Source organism: Anastrepha obliqua, chromosome 1 (assembly GCF_027943255.1).
Source record: "Anastrepha obliqua isolate idAnaObli1 chromosome 1, idAnaObli1_1.0, whole genome shotgun sequence".
Lineage (NCBI taxonomy): Eukaryota > Metazoa > Arthropoda > Insecta > Diptera > Tephritidae > Anastrepha > Anastrepha obliqua.
In genome coordinates this window covers 123032771-123059321 of record NC_072892.1, presented here as the reverse complement: position 1 = coordinate 123059321, position 26551 = coordinate 123032771, and the positions used below count along the sequence as shown (strand labels likewise).

General features: G+C 37.7%; 1 protein-coding gene across 1 annotated transcript in view; it reads left to right on the top strand.

The window, feature by feature from the left end:
- The window catches only part of LOC129235947 (dynein axonemal heavy chain 10), a 319120-nt gene that overhangs the window by 184796 nt on the left and 107773 nt on the right, over positions 1-26551 (top strand). Inside the window, exons 43-48 of the mRNA XM_054870043.1 lie at positions 1836-1976; positions 2070-2309; positions 8430-8738; positions 13078-13170; positions 16078-16238; positions 21163-21490. Of these exons, the coding sequence (XP_054726018.1) occupies positions 1836-1976; positions 2070-2309; positions 8430-8738; positions 13078-13170; positions 16078-16238; positions 21163-21490 (1272 nt within the window). The remainder of the gene's footprint in view (positions 1-1835; positions 1977-2069; positions 2310-8429; positions 8739-13077; positions 13171-16077; positions 16239-21162; positions 21491-26551) is intronic.

Sequence of the window (26551 nt, the reverse complement as noted above, 5' to 3'; positions counted from 1 at the left end):
TAATCGTGTATTATTTGTGCGTGTGTTAAGCAGGCCGCAGACGGGAAACAAATCTAAGTAATTCATTCAAAATTTATGTGGCCCTCTCGTGTGGATTTGTGGACGATTTTAGTTTAACCTGATCGTTGCTGAGTGAACATGCAACGCGGGAAAAAATAATGGCCATGTATAGCATTTATTTGTGCATTAAAGAGGAAACAAAATCGTTCAATTTGGTGCAGGAGTGGTTTAAAAGGCGAAATGAGTACTCGCATATAAATTTTTATTTTATTAACACTTTCTATATTAGAGTTTGTGTCTACTTCTTTATATTTGTGTGTGGCTAATGCTTCGCTTTATTTGCATTTATTTTTCCAAGTTTGTTCTTCTTCTTCTCCTTCGAGCAGGACACTTTCTCTCTCGGAGAGAGAGTTTTGGATATAAAAAAGCAGTATAATGCTCATTTAAAGAAACGAAAATACCAAATTTTTATTGAACTACTTAAAGAGGTTTATATGCGTGACAAATTGTGTTTACTGTGTGCGTTTTTGTTTTAAATAAATGTGTTATGGTTATGTGCAATAGACTGTATGAAAAAAAAGAGTTTGAAATATTCATTCTTGTATTTAAAACTTATGTGAAGAGAATTTCTCAAAACTATATTTTTCTATAAAATATATTTGAGGTTATGATACAAGATAAAATACTCTTTTTTCAGAAAAGTCTTTATAGTTTTTTCAGTATAATCAGCAATTTTCTTGGTATTTTTTTTTTAATATGAATAAACTTATACTATAAGGCTTTAACTCGAATTCAGTACATTCACAAAAATTAAAAGAAAAGTTGAGAGAGAAATAGATGCAATATTCTTGTATAACGTCAAAAGGAGCAAACATCAAAATTTGCAGTTTCAAAACATCAGTTTTTATAAAAATCAACAAATTTTCAATAGCACTGAAGTCTTCTCAGCAAGCTTTAAAAGCGAGAGTGGCCTTTTTTAGCCTTTTTTTTTTAAATATTCATTTTTTTCTTTAAATTACGGTTTTGGTAACTTTAAATTAAAAAAAGAAACAAACACCAAACTCAAAAATGTTCGCATTTTGGATATAAAAAAGCACTAAATTAATTGCGAAGAGGAAAGGGTTGGTAACACTGCACAACTGAGCCTATGTGACGTCAGGCACTCTCTGATGCGCATAATCTTGTTTCTGGCATTCTTGGGTTTGTTTATGAAGAAACTGTAATTGTGTTGATAATATACGAAAAAAAATCACTGCAGCAAGCCCCCATTTTACTTAGTTGTAATCTGAACAACGACTGATTGGACTTAAGTGTGAAATGATCATACAGAATTTGGCTGCCGAATCCCCAAGTAACGTGGCAGCCGAAGTTTCCCTCATAATAATATTTTTCACCTTTGTTAAATATGTTAAAGAGCAAACCTGCTAAGTCTATCAAACTTGCATTTCGTTAGCCTCTTTCTCTGTCAAATCTTGTATGGCTTGACAGCCAAAGTTACTCTCACAATTTTGTTTTTCACCATAGCTAATGGCTAAATATAAGTTATAAGTTACCTTAATAGGTATTGAAAATCTTTTGGAATCAATTTAAACAAAAACCAAAAGTGAATACGTATAAATGTATGCCCATTTACGAGGTGAAAATGAAAATATTGAATTAAATACTTGCAAAAATTAATAGGTGGCACCTCTTAACGTACGAAAATGCAAATAATATTTTACACTCTTATTTCTGGAATAGAAAGTCAACTTTCTGCAAGTCTGCCAAAATCGATAACAAAAAAATCGCTCCACCCTAATGTGCACAGTTATATTCACTGCTGCAATATTTTGTAGGTCGGCAACTTGTGGTACGCATCACCAGCTACTGTCTCCCGCGCCGGCATGGTTTATGTGGATCCAAAAAATCTGCGTTACGCTCCGTACTGGCAACGTTGGATATTGACGCGCCCCGAAGGCGAACACGAGATATTAAATGTAAGGCGGCTACTCCATTACTATTTGCCTAGTTCGACATCATCCATTTTGTTCTTATGTTTTACGTTTTTCTTTTTTCACTTGGCTTTGCAGGAATTTTACGAGAAAATAATTGTGCAATCGATCGGTTTTATCTTGGAGGGTGTGGATGGCACCTCTCAGGGTAATCCCTTGAAAATGGTCATCCCCCAAACGGAGTTGAATATGGTTGTGCAATTTTGCTGCATGTACGATGCTCTGCTGCCTGTATACAGCAACGTGGTTGACATAACAACAGAAGCACCGGAGGCTATCGTTTACGACCAGGACGCGATTGAATGTGGATTTATTCAGGTGAGATTGGAAGTTATTCTATAAAACATTGTCATGCTTTCGAAATTTGCCCTTTATTGAATAGACTTTGAAGTTTATTTAGGTGCTAGAGAATATCTGAATTGCTTTGCAGTATCTCATAAGATAAGATGTAAATGTATCCCTTAAAATGATTAGATAACCAGTGTCGGAAAGTGTGAAAGGCACAAAAGACCATAAGGTCAAAGTGGGTACCTCGTAAAAAAAATGTTATAAAGATCAGAAGACAAATTTTACTTTGGGTCTCTCTGCCTTCGTTCATAAGAACCAATGGAGAAAAATTAAACTAAGATCGGAGTAAAAAATTTACTTTGCGATGAGCAATCCCTTAAATACTAATATTACATTTTCCCTAATTTCCGTCGTTGATGCGAGATTAACATTCGATAGTACCCAAGCTCGAAACTTTTGAAACCGAAGACCTCGAGCACGTACCCTACAAAGGATAAAAGTGTCAATTAAACCAACAATAGGTAACTTTAATATTCGGTTATTATCTGGTCCCAAATTTTAATTATTTTTAAATAAAATAAAAAAAATAATAATTTTTCTTAAATCGGAGTTTGCCATATTTATGTAAATTCAATATATTGGCCATTGTTAAAAAATTGAATTGCTATAAACAAAATAGGACAAGAAAACACAAAATAGCCAACAATTCATAAAACATCAATGTTCAGTTTTTCAACAAAATAATTGTACAGAAATGCCTAAACTTAATAGAATTAATTTTTAGTACTAAATTCAATGTTGCTAATAGCATCGGATAAACGTTTTGGCATGTTTTTAATAAATTTTTGCATGTAATCTAACCCAATTTTCGCCCATTCTTCCTGTAACCCTGTTTTTAGTTCAATGGGAGAAGGAACTGGTATTTGGTGTAAGTCGGGTGGGGTAGCAAGAACTTTTGGTCAATTATCGAGCACCCATTCTCTATTGGGTTTTATGCCTATGGTTATTGTCTTGATACAGTTTAAAACTAGACATAATGCCCATTTTTACTGCTGACTGTTTCAAATTCTGACTCAATATATAGCAACATATTTCCTTATTCACAATTGTTTCTATTTATAAAAACTAAATTGCCGGTTCATTTGGAGGAAATACACCCCCAAACCATCAAATAACCACTGCCGTGTTTTTCACTCGATTTAAGGGATTTCAGCTTCTCATTGTGCTTCCGTTAATTGCATTAACATTCTCTGGTTAAACCACGACTTTCCTGTCCCTACCGAATAAGTTAAATTTGCTCTCATCCAGGAAAGTGACTATTTCAACATTTCAACAAGTTTCATCATATTTATGTGCTCCTTAGCAAAATTAAACCGCAGCTTCCTAGTACGTGCATTTATATATGGCTTTTTCTAGCTACTCGGCCATTATAACCCTCTCATTTCAGGACACGACGAATGGTTGGGGGTGTTCATAATTTATAGAGAACTTTAAATGATAATACAAAAAGAAAGATTTTAGGAATGATATTTCTTAATGAATAATAATCCGCTAGCTAATTTTTTGAATATGATATCCTTTTTCCATTAAATCTGGCCGTATGACGTCAATGGTGGCTTGAGTATTGAAACCAATCGATTCTTAAGCGGGATATATGGTAATTTTCACCGTCAAATGTCGTTGATGTTTAGTTGATTAATTTGTGGAAACAAAAATGCATGACTCCATTGCGCACGCCATTTACCGTAACGGCAGCTTCTTCCTCCTTTCGAAAAAAAATAAGGACCGATGATGCTGCTAGTGCTCTGTGAACTTCGCGAACAGATTTATTTTTTTCTCGAATCGCACAGTTTGACTTGCCAAGCCTTACTAAATAGAAATGTCAACACGGTTTGCCATTCTCAGCTGCCAAACCATAGTTGTCAATGGCGATAACTCTCATGCAGGTAAATACATAAATATTTCCTAATTCCAAACTTGACGTTTATGGCCGAAGTTATAACTGACTCTGCAACGGGCATCGTGTTTTGATAAATGTATGACGTTTAATTTAGTTACCAGAAATCTTTTCCAAAGACTGTAGCAAAGCTCACTTGAGCTGTTTTCAGTGCCAAAATATGTTACTCACATAAAAGTGTGCCTATAAACGATCCTTAGTATTGAGAGCGTGATATCTTTATACATTTTTTTGAGTCAAACTGTCCCTTCCTCAACAATTTTGCAAAGATCAACCAAAATCTGGTTATGTCATGGAAAAAAAAATTTCTAGCGATTTTTCTCTCTAATATCGAAGATAATTTAAAGAATCCAACTCTAACCAAGTCTAAGTAAATGTTTTTTAATCCATTTATTCAATACCTACTAGTACTTAAGACTAAGACATTGTACCAGGCACGCATAAAAAGCACCCATGCTAGATTTTTGCTTCTTAGCATAATAAATCCGTTGTTGACTTCCTCTTCAGTCTGTTAAAGGAGATGGAATTGAAATTTGTTTCCACACTTAAAGACTTTGGGTGCGATTGAAGTCTTATATTGTGTGATGTGGCAAGTTTTTTTTTAATTCTTGAGCTATTGTGGGAAATTTGAAATCACGATGGATTTGGACATTTGTGATATTTTTATTTTTTTATTTACAAAAATGAGAAACAACAATACAATTGTTATTGCACAGCAAAAAAGGAGCACTGGCTGCCAGGGCCTTCGGCTCACCGGTATGAAAAAAGTATGTGTGAATATGAAACATTATATAAAAAGTATAGGAAATTACTGAGTTGAGATAGCAGTTAAATTGCTAACAATACGTTACTTAGAGCTATAGCTACAGGGAGTTAAATTACTTTACGAAGATCCGTTAGGGTTAGATATTTGGCAATTTTCTCAATTTTTTCGGGTGTAGTGGTTTTTAAGAGATCAATGGCGTTGTCGCAGTTGAATATGTTGCTTCTGATTGACGTGAACTGTGGACATTCGTTGAGCAGGTGTGTGATGGAGAGTGTTGACGCAGGACAATACTGACATGATGGGGGGCTGATACCAGATAGCTTATACGAGTGTGTGGCTATGGTATGCCCTAAGCGTAGTCGAACGAAAGCTTTGATATCGTTGCATCGGCATGATGATGGGTACTTGGGCGCATTTCTATCACCATTAATTTGCGTGTAGTGGTGTCGGATGGATTTCCATTCAATCATTTGTTTTATACGCTGTTGTGAAGAAATTAAATTATGCAAATCCCTCTTGTCGAGGAACTAAAAAGAGATTAAAGGTTCTTTTCCGGCGAGCTTGGCACGCAGATCTGCTAGTTCATTTCCTGCGATTTCTTTATGCCCTGGTACCCACATTATTTTAATTTTGTTATAGGTTGCAATTAACTTGTCACGGATACACGATATGATGTGGTTATTATTGTTTATGTTTAGAATGGATGCTGTAGTCGACATACTGTCAGTGCAAATTATGGTTTTTGATGAAGAGCTAAGTGCACAGTAAATTGCTTTCAATATCGCGATGGCTTCTGCTGTATAGACAGACGAAAATGGCAGTAAGTGTCCCGTTGACATGGTTTCACCACAAGATTTTACAACCGTGAATGATATGTAATCTTCTGATTTTGATCCGACATTGAAAATAAGGCTCCATGCTGGAGATAAAGGTGCCAAGCAAACGCGGAATAGTTGTTGGTAAATTCTAGGGCAGGTGTTTTCCTTAGGATATTTACTGAGATCTGTAATAAAGGACGACTGTCGTAAAAACCACGGTGGGTGATTATCATTATGCCTGAGTGACGGGCCATCAATTCCTAGTTCTTTAGCATATTCGATGCAAGACGCCATTACAGATTTTCGTAGCAGTGGTCGTTTTAGATTAATGGTGTCACTCACCGTTTCGTGAAGTGTCCTATTATTAGACAGGAACAACTTTGGTATCAGCTTCTTGGTGTTTAGCTCAATTCTCTCCTCCAGCTTCCGCAAGTATAAATTAAGTTTTATATGGCTCTTAGAACAATTACCATATACCGGAAGACCATAATCTATCTTTGACAATATAAACGATTTCGTTACATTAACTAAGGTTGAGATGTTAATTAAACAGTTTTCTGAGCTTAAGTATTTAATAACATTAAGCCTGGCAGCCAATTGATTTCTAACATACAAACAGTGTTCCTTAACAGTTAATCTTTTATCAAAGATAATACCCAAAAACTTAAGACTATTTGTATTTACAATACCAACATTATTATATTCCAATTTTATGCCATCACATTTGTGTTTACGACAGATGTGAAGCAATTTGCATTTTCCTGTGTTTATGTTAGCGCCAGAGCAATTAGACCAGCTAGAAATGGCAGAAAGTACATCAAGGAAGTCTTCCTTGACAACGTTTAAATCATTTACTTTAGTGAAAATGAGAACATCGTCGGCGTAACAAATATGGGAGACATTTTTATAATTGGATATTATGTTGCTTATTTCGTTAAATGCTATGACAAACAAAATTACTGAGAGCGGAGAACTTTGTGGTATACCGTTGTACAGATCGTAAATGTTAGAAAAGGTTGAATTTACTTTAGTTTTAAATTTGCGGTTTGATAAAAAACTTTTTACAAAGTTGTATATGTTGTAACCTATATTCCATTTTTCAATTTGACGTAGAACCACGTGTATACCAACACGGTCAAAGGCTTTTTCGAAGTCCAGGCTTAAGGTTGAAACATGTCTTCTGTTTGATAGTGCGGAGGATACATAATTATCAAAGACGAGCAAAGCGTCCATGGTATCTTGTCCTTGTTTAATTGCGACTTGCTGTGAATTTATTAAATTATGTTTCAGCGCATACCAAGATATACGTTTAGAAACAATTTTCTCGAGGAGTTTCCCTAGACAACAAAGCAGTGAAATCGGTCTGTAACCCAGTACTTCCGGTGATATACTATTCGATTTTGGTATAGGTAGAACAATAGCATTTTTCCAACATTGTGGATATACTCCCTGCATCAAGATATTATTGTATAACCTTATTATTCTGAGTTTTAAAATAGAAGGCAGTTTTTGTAGCATGGGATATGAGATTCTGTCTGCACCTGGGGTTTTACCTGACATCCACGCAAGGGCTGATTCAAACTCAATTTGTGATATAAATTGGTGCTTTGTAACCATTCTAAGTGTCTTCAATTGGAATGTTTGCGGTGTTTCGGTGTTAGAATTGGCATCAGTGCTCCAGAACTGTATTCAGTTCGTTCATGTCGGTTTTAATACGGATGTGTAGAGTGAGAGCTTGCTTTTGAGAGAAGCATGAGAATTTCGATTAAGTAACCAGTATATATTTCGGAGTTTGATTCCAAGTGCATTACGTTTATTGAAAATATGTGTTTTCCTTGACAGCTTGGGGTCGAGGTGAATATTAAGATTATTGAGTGATTGAGTGTAAAAGTTACTTCAACTGATTTTGTCTCATTGGATTTTATTCCCAATATTTTAGTCATTGAGTTAAAATTTCAAGTCCTTTTGGAGTTTAAGTGAAGTTTTTTGGGGTTTAGCGTCAATTTCGAGAACAGCGGGGGCATCTGCAAAAGATTTATAATTTTTGCGAATGATCGTTAGTCAATCATATTTGACACTCGTGAACTAGACAGCTGCAATGTACAAAGAGATAAGCAATGAAGCGCTGGAGGTCCAAATATAGATTTTCATCACTCAAAACAACTTAATTTTCTTTGTAGTTCATACTACAGTAAAAACAAGAACGCTAAGCTTTGAAATTTGTGCAAAAAAAATGTATTATATCCTTAATAACTTTATTAACGGCTACGATGACCGCCGTTCTCTTAACATGAGTGGAAAATCGGTATTTTCACGACGGCACTATTTTTCTCACCAACTAGTCCACATATTTTATAATGATTAGATTAGATGCTTGCATATTTAGACCACTTTAGAGCCGGTCTAAAATTACTAAAATTATAACAGGCATTGAAGTACCATCAACTAACCCAGAGGACTATCAATTTTGATATTCTCGCTAAAGAATTGCAAACCCATTAGTTTAATTCTAGTATTAGAAAAATTTTAATTCCAAATCTGCGTCGCCCATTCTCGTATATTAATTTACATTTATTCGCATTTCGTCACTCCTTATTCCCACCTTGCAGTGCGCCTACAGCTCACTGGGAGCCACACTCATCGAGCGGGACAAACCAATCTACGACGAGTTTATGAAGCGTATTGCTGGCTTTCCTTCCGTAACGGACTCACAACAAAAACCAGCAACCGGTGGTCAGCTGCCCAATAGCAAACCTACACTCTACGACTATTTCTATAGTCGTGAAAAAGAATGTTGGATTGCTTGGGAATGGGTGGTACCCGAGTATATTCACGATCCCGAAATGAGGTTTAGTGAAATTTTAGTACCAACCGTTGACAGTACACGCACTACCAGAACGCTGGCCTTGATGAAAGAGGTATGTATATGTATGTGTGATGTAAAAAATATAATATAATTTAATAACACAGCGCAGCAATTTAACAAAAATGTCTGCCAGATCTGCTTACCGGAAGATTGTAGTAGTCTAGAAGGTAGAACTTTTAATTTATCGAAAATAATCTGACTATGTAGAAAACTATATTACTTGAACCAAAAATGTCTGTTCTAAAATTTCTGCAGTTGAATTGATCAAGGAATATTTTGTAGTAAATTTTAACCCTCTAATATGCTAACTAAATGGGCTTTTTTTGACCCGTTCTCAAAACAGCTATAACTACAAGTTGTTAAAGAAGGCAGTTATAGGGTTAAAATGTTCCACGAAAATTTTGATATGGTTATTTTACGAGAGGTCACCGAAGATGAAAAACTTATAGGCATAGGCAAGCGTAGTTCCAACTAATGTCTTCACATTTGGCGTGGATACAATTTAAACCCCTATAACAGTATATATTATATATTAAATATTCCCTAACACTTATGGTGACGCTACTCATTCATTCGCATGACTCTACTATTGATTTGTCTTCAGAAAAAGTCAGGTGTTCCTGTGCTTGACTAGGCAATCATTTTTCCTATTATTACCTATTGAGGGCTCAGTCGCCGCAGGATGATATTCTAACCAAGCGTAGTGGTTGGCCAGGCGGAGGCAGGTGCTATAGGATAAGGACTGGTCAACTGCTTATGGGTTTCCTGTTTTTACAAGATTATGTTGTAACAACCACTAACAGTAGGTAGATTAATTTGCACATCTGTTCTTAATTTTACCATCTCTCGATGAACAAAAACTCGATAACTACTAAGGAAACCCAAAACGAATATATGGTTCCATCCACTAATACTAACGGGAGACTGGATTATGGATAGCAGAACTGCCTCGTTTGAAGCATCGTACAACCCAGTTCACTTGAATAGAGGCAATAATTTTTATGGAAGAAAATGGTTATTAAATGTTGGTATTTGATCTAGTAATCCAAGGTTTTCTGAGGGTTCAAGTGAAGACTGTACTTTGCTCCAAAATAAACATGCATCAAGATATTGCTGCATTTAACGCTATTTCGCTGCAGCATAACTTCGTCAGTTGTAATACTTGATTTATTGGTTCACTTGAATAGAAGCTCCAAGCACGCCTACATTACTTCCGCATTGAAGCTGTGAAAAAGGATCGATTTTTAATTCTAATGAAATGGGAAAGCAAAAAGGTTTAGCAGATCGCGAAAAAGACAGAGGGGCTTCCAAATCGCCAAATTGCCAAAAAGATTGATCGAAGTCCAAATGTTGTGGACCTTTATGTGAAACCAAGTTATCTCCTATGGTAAGAACTACAAAGGCAGAACTAAGAAGGCTTTGACACCGAAGGAGGCCCCCAAATCCTTAGGATTGCATCAAATTTCGTCTTCGCAACAGCAAAAATTAAAGAAATGGTAAGTGTTACTGCCAGCAAATCCACCGCTCGAAAGGCTATTCTAAAAGCGCCGCATCTGCAGCATAAAAAATTACAAAAAAAAAACACCTGTTAATAAATTTCGGAAAGAACGCCGCCTCGATTTAGGAAGGGGCCACATGGATGGGAGTTTTGCTACACATAAAGATCCTGGTGAATGGAAAGAGTAGTATTTCGTGACGAAAAGAAGTTAAATCTGATTGGGCGGAATGGATACAATTACTATTTTCATGACTCAAGAAATGAGGGGAGGTACTTGAGTCAGTCGTGATGATTGCGTTATGGTATGGGGAGCAATATCGTACCATGGCGAGCTCGAATTGAAAATTATAGTATACAAAATGACAGGATACAGCTATAAAGCTCTGTTGGAATCATTTCTTCTCGAGATTCGTGAAACATTTGGACCTATTAATTGGATCTTTCAACAGCATAATGCACCTGTACACACTTCAAGTGAGGTCAAAACTTGGATCCGTTGAAACTTTAGCATAACCAAAATATTTCCCAGATCTGAACATTATTGAAAATCTATATGGATGGCTTGCTCATAAGGTTTATGAAAGTGGGCAACCATTTGAAGACAAAAATACTCTAATTCAAATCACCAAAACGGTCTGGTCCGAACTTTTATTAAGCTGGATAATTTGTACAAATCCATGCATCAACGTATTTACGAAGTAATATATACACAAGGTGGCAGCACAAAATAAATGTAAAAAAACATAATAAATAAAAAAATTTCCATATTTGCTAATATTTTTTTTTCTTATTTGCTCAGTGGCTCTAATCAAGTGAACCATTTCCTTTGAGGAAATTGTTCACGGATGCCAAAATGAGCATGGGATTATCGAATGAACTCTTTACGAACAATCCATCTAACCTAACCTGGCCTATATGGTATAGTAAAAAGAGTATGAAGAAAAATACAATTTATTAGGGAAGGCATTATATTTCGATTTATTGTATAAATGTCAATTTAGTAAAAAATAAAAAAAGGGTACCACAAAGCAAGGTTGAATAAGGATTTCTCTCACAATTTTAATATTTCCACTTTATGTACTAGGCCATTGACTTATACTCCATCCATAAAGGTAATTAACAATATAGATTAAGACCCCAGACTTGAAGTGAGCACTACTTTTCTCATCTAAAAAATTGTGATGTTACATAAACAGTATACACCCCCTATTCCAAAACTCACCGAACGAATAAAAAAAAACAGCGAATATTTCCAACCGAGTTACCTGTGTTCTTTCCATGAATGGATATTAATGTTGGCCCTTCGCTCGAGCCGGAGTTAAAGGATATTATTAACAGTACCTTGATTGACTTTAACCGATTCATGACTCCTTCTTTTTATCGTCAAACGACGTTTTAAGTATAAATAATTGTGATTTAAAACTATTCACCTTGTCAGCTTGTGTGATGCAAACCTTATTGAGCTTACGGATACCTACAAATATCTAATCTCCAATTAGCTTTCTAGTGTTTTGACGGACGACTTAGTTTTATTTTAATGACTTGACTCACTCTTTCGGTGCTCTCTTGGGATTATCCCGACCTTGTTTTACATCGTCACTAAGCGTTTCTCTACTGGCATCGCTCGTGTCACTCATGAAATTGTGTACGGGATTAAAGCGATCTCCATATTTTCCAACCAGTTGATGTAATATAAAACTAAAAAAGTCTTACGGATGCAGCCCCATTTTTCAGTAAATAAAGGGTCTATCAAAAGACGTGCATAGACGTTGTTTTAAAATAAATCATGTAAAAATTAAATTCTTTCAAGTTTCACTATTGCCATTCAAAGGACGGCTCTGAGTAGTTAAATGCGAAAAACTGCATAATTTAAATAACCTCCAGGAGCCCGCATACAGGGAAAATTTGCCAATCAGTCGAGTCATGAATATGTACCTAATTGTTGAGAATGTCGAGCTATCGATGTTGAAGGTTGTACAGCAATACTTTGCGCTATAGAAACAAAATTCTCAAAAGAACTTCCAGTGGATCTGCGAGTCTTTTTTCAATTATCGACGGAACCAGATCCAGTTTCTTGAAACTTTTTCACCAACCTTTGCATGGTCAACTCATTCGGATCATTATTTCCATAAAAAAAATAAAGAATTTTGCGATATGTTGTTCCTAAGGATTGACCATTTTCACAATAAGTTTCAATAATTTTAATGCGTTGTTCTATGGTGTAAAATTGTAGACAAGTCTACTTGAAAAAAATATTAAAGATGACATAAAACAGGTATGATCTAGGAACTATTCGCTACTGACATCTATGCGTCACTTTATTACCAACTGCCCTATCAATTTTGTCAACATTATATTATCTTTTTCTTTAATTTCATTACTAATATAGGTTAAAAAATTGCCCCCAACAATTTAGTTGCTACATTTCAGTGAACCACTGTAGCTTTGTATGATACCTAAATGACTTTTCAATTAAATTCCACTCGAGATTTTCTACAAAACCGCATATGTAACCTTCAAAATCGTTTCCGCCGATACAAAGTCTATTCCACAGTCTGTTCTAAAAGTCGCTAAACACCAACTTCAATTCGAATATTCAATCGGCACCAATTTTATCATCGATTTCCATTAAAAAATATTTTTTTCTCTTACCATTTACTAACAATAGGATAAACACAAAGTTCACCACACGCACACACTCACATACACCCACCATCTGTGCACATGTCAATCACAACTTTTATACTTTGCCAGCTTGTGGAACTTTCATTAATATTTGCTTATTTCTTGCATGTACGCCGACAATTGTTGCTATGCTACTGCTCGTGCGCCGCTGCTCGTCCCCCGGATACTGCTATGGGCGCATTTGCTACTACCTCTGATGTCCGTTTAGATTAAGCGACCGGTGCTGCTGGTCGGCGAGGCGGGCACATCAAAGACAGCCATGATTTCACAGTATTTACGTAACTTAAATCCGGAATCGAATGTGAGTGAGGAAGTATTATGACACATAGACACATACATGCACATGGGTGCATATGCACGCATGCACCTGCATACATAGATTGCATGCAAATGGTTGTGGGACCCATCGTGTATGCGCTTTGTTTACTTTGTGCACTTTATTAAATACGTTTGCTGACAGAGATGTTGCTATTTTACACACCCATACACATGCACATTCATATTCCAAATGCACGCCACATATACCATATTTACAACCATCTACTTATGTTGGCAACAAATTTACCAAACCAATGCTGGTTCATGCAACATCCCCACATGGATTTTGTTGGTGGTATGCCGCGTTTATTTGCTATATTCCTGTAATAGTTGTAATGACTGCTACTTATGTACAGGGTGTGTACGGTATTCGAGGGCATTTTCCATTACCTTCCTTTTTATTTATTTACTTTTATTATTTGTCTTTTTCAGATAAAGCATGGAAGACTACAACTTAACTCAAGAATTGAAGAGACATGCAGTTATCGTTCCTAAATGTGCAAATCACACCGATTTAAAGGTCTCTAAATCTCTAATTTTTTTAAGAGTGTCCATTCATTCGTCCATAAGGTTCACCGTGAATTGGCAGCATTAGTCGGTGATGCGGAATCTGCTGCAAAACGCAAAAAACACGAGAAACATTTTGACAGTCCAATCGCAGAATTTATTCAACAAGTGTGCGATCTTTGACGAGGACTCTTCAAAATCAGTTAGGGCCCTTGCGAGGGAGCTTAATGTTTCTGAGGGTCTTATTCGTCAAGTTGTCCACGAAGATATCCGGTTTAAATCCTGCGCGCAGAAGACAGTTTATGTTGGATCAGCGAGTACAGGAACAGCGAGTTATCCGATCAAAACGCCTTCTAAATTAAAGACCCTGAAGTGCTTGAGATGTTACGGGTTTTTTTTTTTTTGACAAAAAATTTCGACCAAGACCAAAAGACCAAGCGCACAAATGACAGATGGCAATGCTTCAATGCTTCAACGGTTCCTGTTGTCACGCCACTGTTATAGTTTTAGGTATAGCAGGAAAATCTTGCGGTTGTAGCTCGAGAATCTTAAAAAGGATTGCACATCATAATAATAAAGCCAATGGTAACATATGGAGCTGTTGCACGAGCATCGAGAGCCGATATCCATATAGTGCGGGCAGCGCTAACTAATGTCCACCGCTAAAACATGCGTGCGCGTATCGAGAGCTACGCGGACTAGCCCTACAGCTACATTGGAGGGAATGCTCGAGATAGCATCGCTTCATATAGTTATACAGCAATCAGCCAAGCGTGTACTGTTAAATACTTCTGGGGAAGGAAAAATATATCATCTAAGAACATGAAATTGCTAAGTCTGCAGCTCCCATTTACCCAGCTACTTAGAAATGATATCACTACAGTCGTTATATTTGACAAGAAATTCAGAATTGAACTGGATGACAAGGCAAACTGCAGAACACGTGCAGAATTCTATCCTGCACTGGTACACAGATGATTCGAAGACACAAGGCATAGATGCTGGGATATATGGTCCCAGAACTAAGCGTTTTCCAAGCATTTTCCAAGCAGAGGTATACGCCATCCGCCTAAGTGCAGAGATCAACTTAGACAGGAATTCCCGTAATGAGTGAATGGCTATTATGCGACTTTGTCATCCTGTGACATTCAGTCCGCACTGGTGTTTGAGTGTATCGAGATACTAAATCTGTTAAGAACGCACAATCACATCCGGCTATTTAGGGTCCCTAAACACAGGGGACTATGTTGCGGATTAATGTACCCAATCCCTTCTTTGCTATAGGACAGCACACCATCAAGAAGAAGCTTAAGAGTAAAGAGCTGAGGCTAAGGAGGGTTAGCTGGCACCAAACTATAGGGCAACAACAGACGGAATTTTGCTAGGGGTTACAACCAAAAGAGTATTAAACAGCTCATAACTCTCCCCAAAGATAAACTGAAAAAGCTCACGCGCATTCTCACAGGCTGCGCAATCATTTGAGCATGCTCGGGATATAGTACACTGACTCTTGTCGTTTCTGCGACCAATTCCAGAAGGCTCCTATGCACCATCTTCTTAAATGCAGCGTAATAGCGCGGAGAACATTGAAACATCTCTGCTAGTTGCAGCACGAAGAAAGGCCCACCCAGCTCAGTCCAACCCAGCTCTATCTGAAATTTAATAACTATGATGAGTAGAGCGTACAAAAGACCGTGGGGGCGATGTGTTGTGGACAATGAAGGACATGTCTCGCCACTACACTTCTTTACTCAATGATTTCGAGTGTACTCTGTTGCATATATCGAGGTTCTAGAGACAGTAGTGATAGCCTGGATGAATTGATAGTGTACGCGGTGACAGCCCATATATCTTTTAGCAAAACTTTGCCCCTTCACACAAACCGATGGCGATACAAGATTGGATGGCTGAAAACTTTTATGATCACATACCACCGAACTTGTGGCCGCTTAGCTTCCCGACTTTAATTCTCTGGATTACTGCGTATGGCGTGTAGTTTGGCGTGGAACCAATAATCATCCCCATAATACCATTTCTGCTCAGAAGGCTGAATTTAATACCAGGCAATATGAACAAGGACCATTTGATTCGGGCATGCATATGTTTTCGAACACGGATCGAGGAGGTTATTGCAGCTAATGGAAATTTTATTGAATGATTTTATGGATATATAAGTTAATGTTATGTAGGAAATTAGTGTTCAAAATAAAAGCTAATTATGTAGTTTCACTCCCAAACTGTCCTCAAATACCGTACGCACCCTGTACTTTGTTTCGTGTGTTTTGCTTGCTTATATGTCCACTGCACACGCCCACATAACATAACCACTTTTACGAACATATTTATCTGTCCGCCTGCTTTTATGTGCTTTGACTTTTTCCAGATCATATTGAATATTAATTTTTCATCGAGAACTTCATCTATGGATGTGCAACGCACGCTCGAGGCGGCTGTGGAAAAACGCACAAAGGATACATTCGGCCCACCAATAGGCAAGAAAATAGCCTGCTTTATAGATGACATGAATATGCCACAAGTTGATGAGTAAGTCTAAACGAAAATTTCATTTTAACCAGCATAACATTTTTCAGTAACATAATAGTGGTTGTGTGGTAGTTGTAATGGTTGTAATGGTTCGTTTGTGCTGTTTATTATTAAAATAGGCTCTTACATGCACGCATACTCGATGCTGGTTTTGCTAAAAATTTCAATAAGATTGGTTGCAGCTTTTTGAGTGGCAATCTTCAGTAACACCAGGCGGCGCACAGTGGAATGGAATTCAGTGGCGCAAAATCGGCAGTGGAATTTAATTAAGCATAAAAACTAGCTGGCAGTGTATAAATGAAATGATAGCGTAGGCATTTTTAGAAATTGAGATAATATGAAACTTTTATGGTCGTTATTATATATTTACTCATTTTGCCTCACTCACTCACTCGGACTGGTTTTATTTGAAACGCACTAATAAATGAAATGCCAGAACGTATGTATGTAGTTACTTGTATGTATGTACGAGTATGGGAACAAAAGTTTGGTATGTTCGATCTAATAGAAAGGGACGCAAATTTAAGCTTTCCATAGGAAGAATTATAATTTTTGTAAATGGGGTCGTATGTCAATCATATTTGATTCTTTGGATTTCCAAAAAGTGCTGTGTGTAAGGTACTTTTGTATTTAAAAGACGCAATGGGAGCGATTCGAGAGATTCAACTATCAATGACTATGCAACATAGGTCTGGGAGCGTTCGACGAATAGTTCAAGAGGTATTTATTGATATAGATCTGCAACTTTAGAAAACAGCAGAAGAAACAAGTCTATTGGGTTTAATTTTCCCAACCTTGACGGCAACTTCACGTCACCCCCGCAAAAGTAAGGATATCATGTAATTTAGTAAAATCTAACCTAACCAAGTAATTTGGTATCGATACTTTTGAAAACAGTCCCGCGTAAAGATACTTATATTGAATTCATCCTTACGGGGTGATTAGAGGGGCTATACTAAAGCGCGTGGAGTTTGTAAACAATAACTAAAGGATTTTTCAATAAGAGGTATTGTTTTGGTAAAAGATCAATGGTTTCGTTGCTTGCGTGGCACGTAGCGCCATCTTGTTGAAAATAAACGTTGCCCAGATCAATACCAGCCAATTACGGCCATAAAAAATCATTAATCATTTGTCATTAGCGCAATCCATTCACCATAACTGTTGCTCCAGCTTTATTTTCGAAAAAGTAAGGTCCAGTGGCTCTGTCGGACCATAAACCGCACCAAACAGTCACACGTTGAGGATAGAGGGGCTTTTCAACAATAACTCTTGGATTTTCTAAGCCCCAGATCACACAATTTTGCTTGTTGATGAAGCCACCGAGGTGGAAATAGGCTTCATCACACAAGATGATTTTTGGATGGAGTTCCGGATCATTTTCATGCATTTCAACGAACCAATCAGCAAACACACGACGTTGTTGATGATCGGCCGACTTGAGTACTTGTGTTAACTGAATTCTAAAGGGTGATTTTTTAAGAGCTATATTAAAGTTTTTCAAAAAAACACAAGTAAAATTCAGAAAAATGCATGAAATTGTTATATAAATCGATAGTACAGTCCATATAATTTAATGTTTGAAGATTATTTCATGCAAATGTTGACCGCGACTGCGCTTGGTTCATCCGCTTAGTCCAATTTTGGCACACTCTTTCCAATGCTTCGGCCGGCATCTCACATACATATAAATGCTTTAATGTTGTCTTCCGATACGTTAATTGAAGCAGGCTTGACTGAACAGACATGAGCTTTCACATAGCCCCACAAAAAATAATCTAAAGGCGTTATATCGCACGATCTGGGTGGCCAATTGACAGGTCCCGAACGTGAAATAAAATGTTCACCGAACTCGCTTCTCAACAAGTCCATTGTTACGCGTGTTGTGTGGCATGTGGCACCGTCTTGCTGAAACCACATGTCATGCAAGTCAAGCTCTTGCATTTCGGGCAAAAAAAGTTGGATATCATTTCACGGGAGCGCTCACCATTCACAGTTACGTTACGATTCGCAGCATCTTTGAAGAAGTACGGTCCAATGATACCTCCAGCTTATAAACCACACCAAACTGTGACCTTTTCTGGATACATTGGTAGCTCTTGCAATTCTTCTGGGTGATCTTCACTCCAAAATCGACAATTCTGCTTATTTACGTACCCATTGATCCAAAAATGAGCTATGTCGCTGAACACGATTTTTCAATAAAAAAGTGGATCTTAAATTTTCTTAACAGAACACGCATTTTTATAATAAAATTCAATGATTTGCAAGCGTTGTTCGTTTGTAAGACGATTCATGGTTAAATTATAGACCAAACTGAAGATCTTTGACAGTGAAACAAAACACGAAACGTGCGTCAACTGTTTAAACCAACTGTTTAAAAAGATAATGGCTAAAAAACACCCTTTTTGAGTCCTAAGACCCAAAATACGGTGTAATGACGTATGTGGAATGCCTAATTCCAAAGAACGACGAGGATTGGAGAAATCTGGGTTTTCTTCAACACTTTCGACTAGAACCGCAATATTTTCGTCTGTTCTTGAGCAACGTGCACGGGTTTTATTCTGCACATCACTAACTTGTCCCAACAGCTCGAATTTTTTCATCAATTTCTGTATTGCGGTCCGACAAGGTGCTTCACGATGACCAAAAAATGTTCGAGTTTTACGAACGGTCTCTGCCAAATTTTCACATTTGTATAGTGAATTTTAATCATTTCAATGCGTTGTTTAAGCGTGTATCGCTCCAGTTTTATTAATGGCGTAGTTTCTACTTGCAAATAGTAAAAAATGTCAGCTTCAAAGGTGACATCTACTGAAATATCGAGCTAATCAAAATAACACCTGTTATTGGAAAACTCTTTACCAAGATTTCAATCTTTTTTTGCTGCTTCTACTGGTGTACCGTCGACTTCAATGCTTGAGCTCATTGTCTTCTTGTAAAATCCAGAATTAGTTAGTTCCTCCAATTATATTCGCAGTTAACGGTACCAATCCTTTTTGGAAATTTTATTCAACAAGAATGCATTCAAATTGGCGGTAAAGACATATAAATTGTCAAATATATTTTCGGGGAAGCAGCCTCAAACTTGAACCCTAACTGAATGCTTAACAGTTGGTTGAAGTTGTCGATTTTCAGCTGTTCATCGGAACCAATATATGTAACTATTCGCCTAGGAAAGGAAAACTTTTCTGTGAATATTACGTTTGCCCAATTCCGTTCTGAATTTGACCCCGCCCGTGCAAGTCTTTTTTCATTATGTGATAATGCAGGCGTTATTTCAATGAGCTCCGTAATTTGAGATCGTCTGCATAGTGACGTCCTCGAGTCATGTGTTTGCATACATTAAGACCACTTTTTCTATTTCAGTTTCACCGAACCATAACTTCGGCTTTCTCACAAACACATCAATGATCGTCCGATCTTCCTTTGGAGAGATGTTTTTTTTTTTTTTTGGGCCTTGTCCGAAGAATTTGTTAGTGTTTTTAAAATCGACAGTTACCGTTGCCCCCATTTATTTATGAAGGTATTCGACTATTTCGAATATTTTGCTGCAGATGCACAAGACATTTTTGACAATTTTGACGCGAGTTATAAGGATCGCGAAGGGGCACTGAAAAAATTCGATTCGAGGATATTCAACTACAACATTTACTGGATAAAGGCGCATGTCGAACCCTTCATGGTATGTCTAAAGAGGTGAATGTTGACAGATCAACCGTCGGTAAATGTTTGCACGCAATGCGAATGGTGCTGAAAGCAGGTAACTGGGTGCCACATCAATTGAAGGAGAGAGATATCGAGAGACGTTTGGTGACGCGTGAGATGCTTCTTGAATAGCAGAACCGATTAAAACTGGATCTATTATGATAACCCTAAGCGTCGGAAAGGTTGCAGCCTGCCAGATGAATCAGGTCCGACGACAGCGAAAAACAATATTTATGCTTCAAAGGTTATGTTATGCATCTGGTGGGATCAGAAGGATGGCATCTAACTCCTGAAGCCATCACTGGCAATCGTTACCGACTGCAGCTAATGCGTTTGAATCGAGCTCTGACCTCTCAAAGAAAAGCGGCCGGAATGGGACGGTAGATTTGACAAAATGATTTTGCTGCATGATAACGCCAGGTCACACGTTGCTAAATCGGTCCAGAAATATTAAGAAGGAATGAATAGGGAAATCTTGCCCCATCTACCGTATTTCCATGACATAGCACCTTCGGATTACCATCTGTTCAGATCAATTCAGTCAGCCCTTATTGGAGAGCGGTTCACTTCTTACGAGAGCATCCCAAACTGGCTCAATGAATATATATATACATATTATATATAATGGACGTGTACACCCTTTTGGGTATTTGGCCGAGCTCCTCTTCCTATTTGTGGTGTGCGCCTTGATGTTTTTCCACAAATGGAGGGACCTAGAGTTTCAAGCTGACTCCGAAGGGCAGATATTTTTTTTTATGAGGAGCTTTTTCGTGGCAGAAATACACTCGAAGGCTTGCCATTGCCTGCTGAGGCTCAATGAATGGATCAAGTAAAAAGAACTCGAATTTTTCCTCAGAGGAATCCGAGTGCTGCCTGAAAGTTGTAGCTTCCAATGGCACATACTTCATTCAATTATTATTTAATCATTTATTATTTAATTATTTTTTATTAATTTTGGCTAAGGACGGAAATTTCTTCCCATACCCAATACATTTTTTAAAACTGAACTCTAAGTTAGAATTTTGGCCGATTACGCTTCCATTAGATAGAAAGTGTATTTGGAATTTGTGTCAGATTATCCGTTTTATCTGAAACGTTTAAGTTTAATGTAGTCGATTAGAATTAAAAAGTCTTCCACACAACCAAATATGCACATCGCTACTTTATTCAACTTTACTTAACTCAACCTTATTCTAACACTCACCCATATTCTCCCCAGATACGGAACACAGCAGCCGATTGCATTGCTCAAGCTGCTCTTCGAACGCGGTGGCATGTACGATCGTGGCAAGGATTTAAATTGGAAAAGGTTCAAAGATCTCACATTCTACGCGGCCATGGGTTGCGCCGGCGGTGGCCGCAACGAAGTCGATCCACGTTTCATATCTATGTTTGCCGTCTTCAATATTGTCTTCCCCAACGATGAATCGCTACAGCAAATTTACGTTTCCATATTCAAAGGGCATCTGATGCATAGTAGCGAATTTAAAGCGGAACTACTGCCGATGGCAGATTTTGTGGTCAGCATGACGCTGCGACTATTTAAGGTTAGCGCATGAAATTCATATTCATACCATATACACACGCACACGCACACACACATGCATATGTTTATTTATACGTTAATTTTATGGAGTTATAATATAAAAATTCTGTTTCGATGCAAATTGCGTACATATTTGTTTTATCAGCCCACGTATCCTGCGCAAACACAGCAATTTTACAGTTTTTATGCCTTTGCAGAGTGACAGTTTTTTGCATAGATGCATTTCTGTTGTTATTGTTGTTCCTTTTAATGCCATATTACATGCAAGGATTTATTGTAATCGATTTACATATGCAAATAGCGGACAATTTTTCATAAGCGCCAATCGTCCTCCACACAACTTCTCCACATCCCTACGCAGCGTCGCTCCTTATTTGCTCGGCTTCACACATCCACAGCTATGGCCAACATTTCTCGCACTTCGCCTGCTGTCAAATGGTTTATGCACAATGGAAATTATTCAATAAATGCGAAAGGATGCGGGGTTGCCCACAGAAGTGTGGGAAGCAAAAGATAGTGCATGGAGGAGTAAAGGCGTTCGTGGAGCGGCAAGCAGGAGGCGAGTGAAGTGCTGATATTTACACACATATTTGTGTCTGATTTGGTGTGCGCCTCATATTCATATAAAGTACATGGGTCCTTAGGTGTGCTACCCGCTGTGCGGCAGTGCATTTTATGTGTTGGTAATAAATGTGCGGTCCAGCGTAAATCTTCATTCCTTGCATACAGGCGATAAGGTTGGCAAGACGAAGGATGCTGCCCGAATGTGCGTTGCCACTTGTCATGGCAATCTTTGAATGTCGATCTGTCGTTTACGCCAATCAAAATATGTATGTAGATACATATGTACATATATGCATAAGTATATACTCGTATATGTAAATTTGCGTGCATTGCTTGAGCCGTTCCCAGATTGTTTGTTTATGTTGATGGGAATGTCTGGGATGCTTGATTTTATGCGAGTGTATAAATCATTTTATACGCATCTTTTTGTGTGTATATTGTACCTATATGTATGTATAGGTAGTACAAGCGTATGAAGAGTAAGTCCATTCAAACAACTGAAATTGAAAAGTTGAACTTCGAAGAAAGGAATTACAGAATAATAAAGAGAGGAATAGTCCTGCTAAGTGTAATCTGCAAATTACTAGCCACAATAATTCAAACAAGATTGCAGAATGTTGAAAGTTCTCTGAGAAACAAGCAAGCGAATTTCCGTCCTCACCCGTAGCTGGAATGATCAAACAAATACTCTTCGTATTACAGTCGCGTAATCGGTTGAGTGGCGCTCCCCGGTTTACATGCATTTCGTCGACCTCCAGAAAGCCTTCGACACCATAAAACGAAGCGCTGTTTGGTTTGCAATGAATAGAATAAGAGTCCGCCAGAAAAGCGATGTACATATGAAAACCTCGAGCTGAGAGTATTACATCAAAACACTATGAGCGAAAATTTTCCCACCAACAATAAGGAAGGCGTTACAGCTTCTCTTTTCAAATGTTTTAGACGAGATCACGAGGAAACTCAAAACGCAAAAAAATAGGTATCGTATGGAACTTCACCAACCATCTCGAGGGCTTCACAGATGTCATCTGCCTCCTTTCACATAAGGCTTACGACCTGCAGGCAAACGCGGACGACTTATTCATGCTGGCACGTACTGTCGGACTGGAGTTCAACATTGCCAAGACCAAGACCATGAGCGTCAATCAAAACAGCCATATAATGATTGGCCGATGTAGAATTCGTTGATGGCCTGTGTTAACTTAAGGGGGTCTTCTGGTCTCGAGGCCCTGAAATGAAGGGTTTTTTTTGGGGATTGATTGTGACAAATCCTGTGAATATTTAAAAAAAAATTTTTTTTTATTTTAAAGGTACATGTCTTGGTTTTGACTTTGAAAAAAATTAACACCCGCGACCTTGAAATGGCGCTGAAGACGTCCACCTCCAAACGAAACAGGTCTCCATTTTGGTCACGGTTTTTCCACCTGGGTAATCAGAAAGCAAAAATTAGATATGCGTTGTCTTCAGAGTTGCCCTGGTTAAGTTTTCCCGTGACAGATTTTTTTTTTTAAACTTTTTTCAAAAGTTATGCAACAATTTTTCAAAAGTTATGCAACAACTTTAAAAGGTTATAAAAATGGAATGAAAAAAAATTTCAAAAATCGTACACGGGGAAACTTAGCGGTAAGTTTTCCGAACCTTTTAACACCAAAACCATTGAAATCGGAGTATAACTACTATGAAAAGTGTGACCAAAATGCTTAAAAAACACGATTTTCGGGGAAACGCGTTTAAAGATAAAGTTTATGATAAAACGGCCGGAGGAGGGTACACTTCGGTGCCCAGAAAAATGTGAAAAAATGCGATTTTCAAAAAATCCTTTCTGTGGTGTATTCTCGCATACACATACAACAAAATTATGCAAAAAAAAAAATCGATTTTTTTTTCGCTGGAGACCAGAAGACCCCCTTAACTGTACAATAACAACAGATGGCGGTGCCGAAGAAGACGTCAGATGCAGACGTTAGATTGGCCACACCCTCAGAAGACTACTAGATCACCAAAACCACCCGAAGAAGGTCGCATTTGCGTGAGTTAGCTGTAGTCAACATTAATTATAGGCCACTCACTGGCTATATAGGATCGTTAACTGACCTACCCTTCTTTACGGGATTATAGTCGAGTGAACGGCTCTCGACAAGACTACAATTAGAAACATACTTCATAAGACGCGAGTTGGTTGCGGCTTAATGATATAGTGATAATTTGATGTCTACTGTAAGAAGCCAAAAGTAAGCGTTTCGGCTCATCTTCCTAATCACTGTAGCTTAGTTCAGTCTGAAATTTTAACCATTAATGATTAAGTAAAAATGTGACTACCCTTAAAAAAATCTAGCCAAGCGGCGATTAAACCTCTTTGTGGGGTTATCACTAGTTCCATCATTGCTCGCCAATATCAGACATCTTTTAACGAGATGCCGGAGTATTTTCACATCCATTTGATCTGCGTGGTACAAAAAGTACTGCCATTTCAGTCAACACGAGATGAGTTGATAGTGAGACATATAATGCTTTGGCCTAAATGGAACATCAGGCGCTCAAAAGCGCTATGTAATCGGTCAATAAAAAACTCTTCTATGTTAGTTGTATGGTTCACGAACCACTCTCTCTTCGGTCGTCATGCTCAAAGATTGAAGAATTGCAGAAGCTACAAAAATGAGGAGGAGGAAGAGTTTGGCAGATATCTTCTTGGTCACTGCCCCGCATCGCATACCCGTAGGTTTGGATACATCCACTCATCGTTGTTAAATGATACTGATAACCTTTAGGGATATACATAAGTGTCAGCCAGATCAATTCGTTTGCACTTGAAACAAAATAGGTTTACGAGAAATAGTATGAAAATAGCTACAAATGGTGTAAGATTAGATTATCTGCTCCCAAGTGGAGTGATTAAAGAATAATAATAAAACAACAATCTTCAATATTTATGGATGGTTTCTACTTTATTAAAAATAATAAACTTTGCGTTTTGGGGTCGTATATAACTTCATTAAAATGTCTACCTCTACTGGCTCTGCAGCCTTCACCTAAGTTTTCAACGCATTCCTATAGGCTTCGAGTTTATTTAGCATTACTATACAAAATTTATAGATACTCGTACATGTGTATAGATTCCCAGGATAAAAAAATGTATTATTGTCGCATGATGTAATCAATTGTTGTTCCTAGCGGTGGTACAATAGGACCGTTGAAATATATGGCGATTATTTAGGATAAGCTTAACTTAAGGTTAAGTTGAGAATGTATTTGTGGACACAAATAGAGCAATTTTTAAGTATATTTTATGCCTATAATTGGACTTTAAAGGCAGGTAACTGGGTGCCACATCAAGTGTAGGAGAGGGATATCGAGAGACGTTTGGTGATATGTGAGATACTTCTTGCACGGCATAAAAAACAGGTTTTCTGCATCGCGTCGTCACTGGTGATGAAAAGTAGATCTATTATGATAATTCTAAGCATCGAAAATTTTGGAGCGTGCCAGGTTACCGAGGTCCATCGACAGTAAAAAAAATATTCATGCTTAAAGGATTATGTTGCGCATCTGATGGGATCAGAAGGGTGTCATCTATTATGAACTCCTTAAACCATCTGAAACCATCACTGGCTGCAACTAACGCATTTAAATCGAGCTCTCAAAGAAAAGCGACCGGAATGGGGCGGTAGACATGACAAACTGATTTTGCTGCATGACAACGCCAGGCCACATGTTTGTTAAATCGGTCCAGGAATATTTAGAGGGACTGAATTGGGAAATCTTGTCCCACCCGCCGTATTCCCCAGACATAGCACCTTCGGATTACCATCTGTTCTGATCAATGCCTATTTTATGCCTATAACTTGACTCTAAAATAGAGAAAAAAAGTGAGTCTCAACTGAGAATTAGAAATATTTTTGTTCTTTTGATGTCTATTGAATAATTTTACCGAACGCAGGAGTGGAAGACGCTAGAAGGCCAGATTTAGATGCCTAATTTTTTAACTGTATGAAGACTCATCATGGTACAGAACTCTAATGACTTTCTCTTCCTCTTGATTTCTGCGAAAATTACTTAAGTCATTCTAGCCCAGTTTAACAAAGCGCGGCAGTCGTTCAAGGCAAGTTCTTCTCCACCTAATATATCTATTGCAAGGGATACCTCTGTTACCACCAGCCAATACCACACATTCACTGTTGCACAAAAATTTGATCGTGAAGAAGATTTGTTCTCGTTGGTTACCGCATAATTTAAAAATTTCACAAAACAGGATTCGTGTCGATGGGGTAAAAAAATGTTGAAGACATTCAGTTATGGTGCTTCTAATCACGTCTACGACATCGCAACATGCGACGAATCTTAGATGTGTGCACATGAGCCGGAAACAAAACCTCAATCGACAGTACGGGTGTTCTAAGACGAGCTTAATCGAAAAAAACTGTTTGAGGAAGAAGCACCTCAAATCAAATGGTCGCCTGTTTTTTCGCATAGAGAACCTGGAGATGTCGCAAAAGTACCT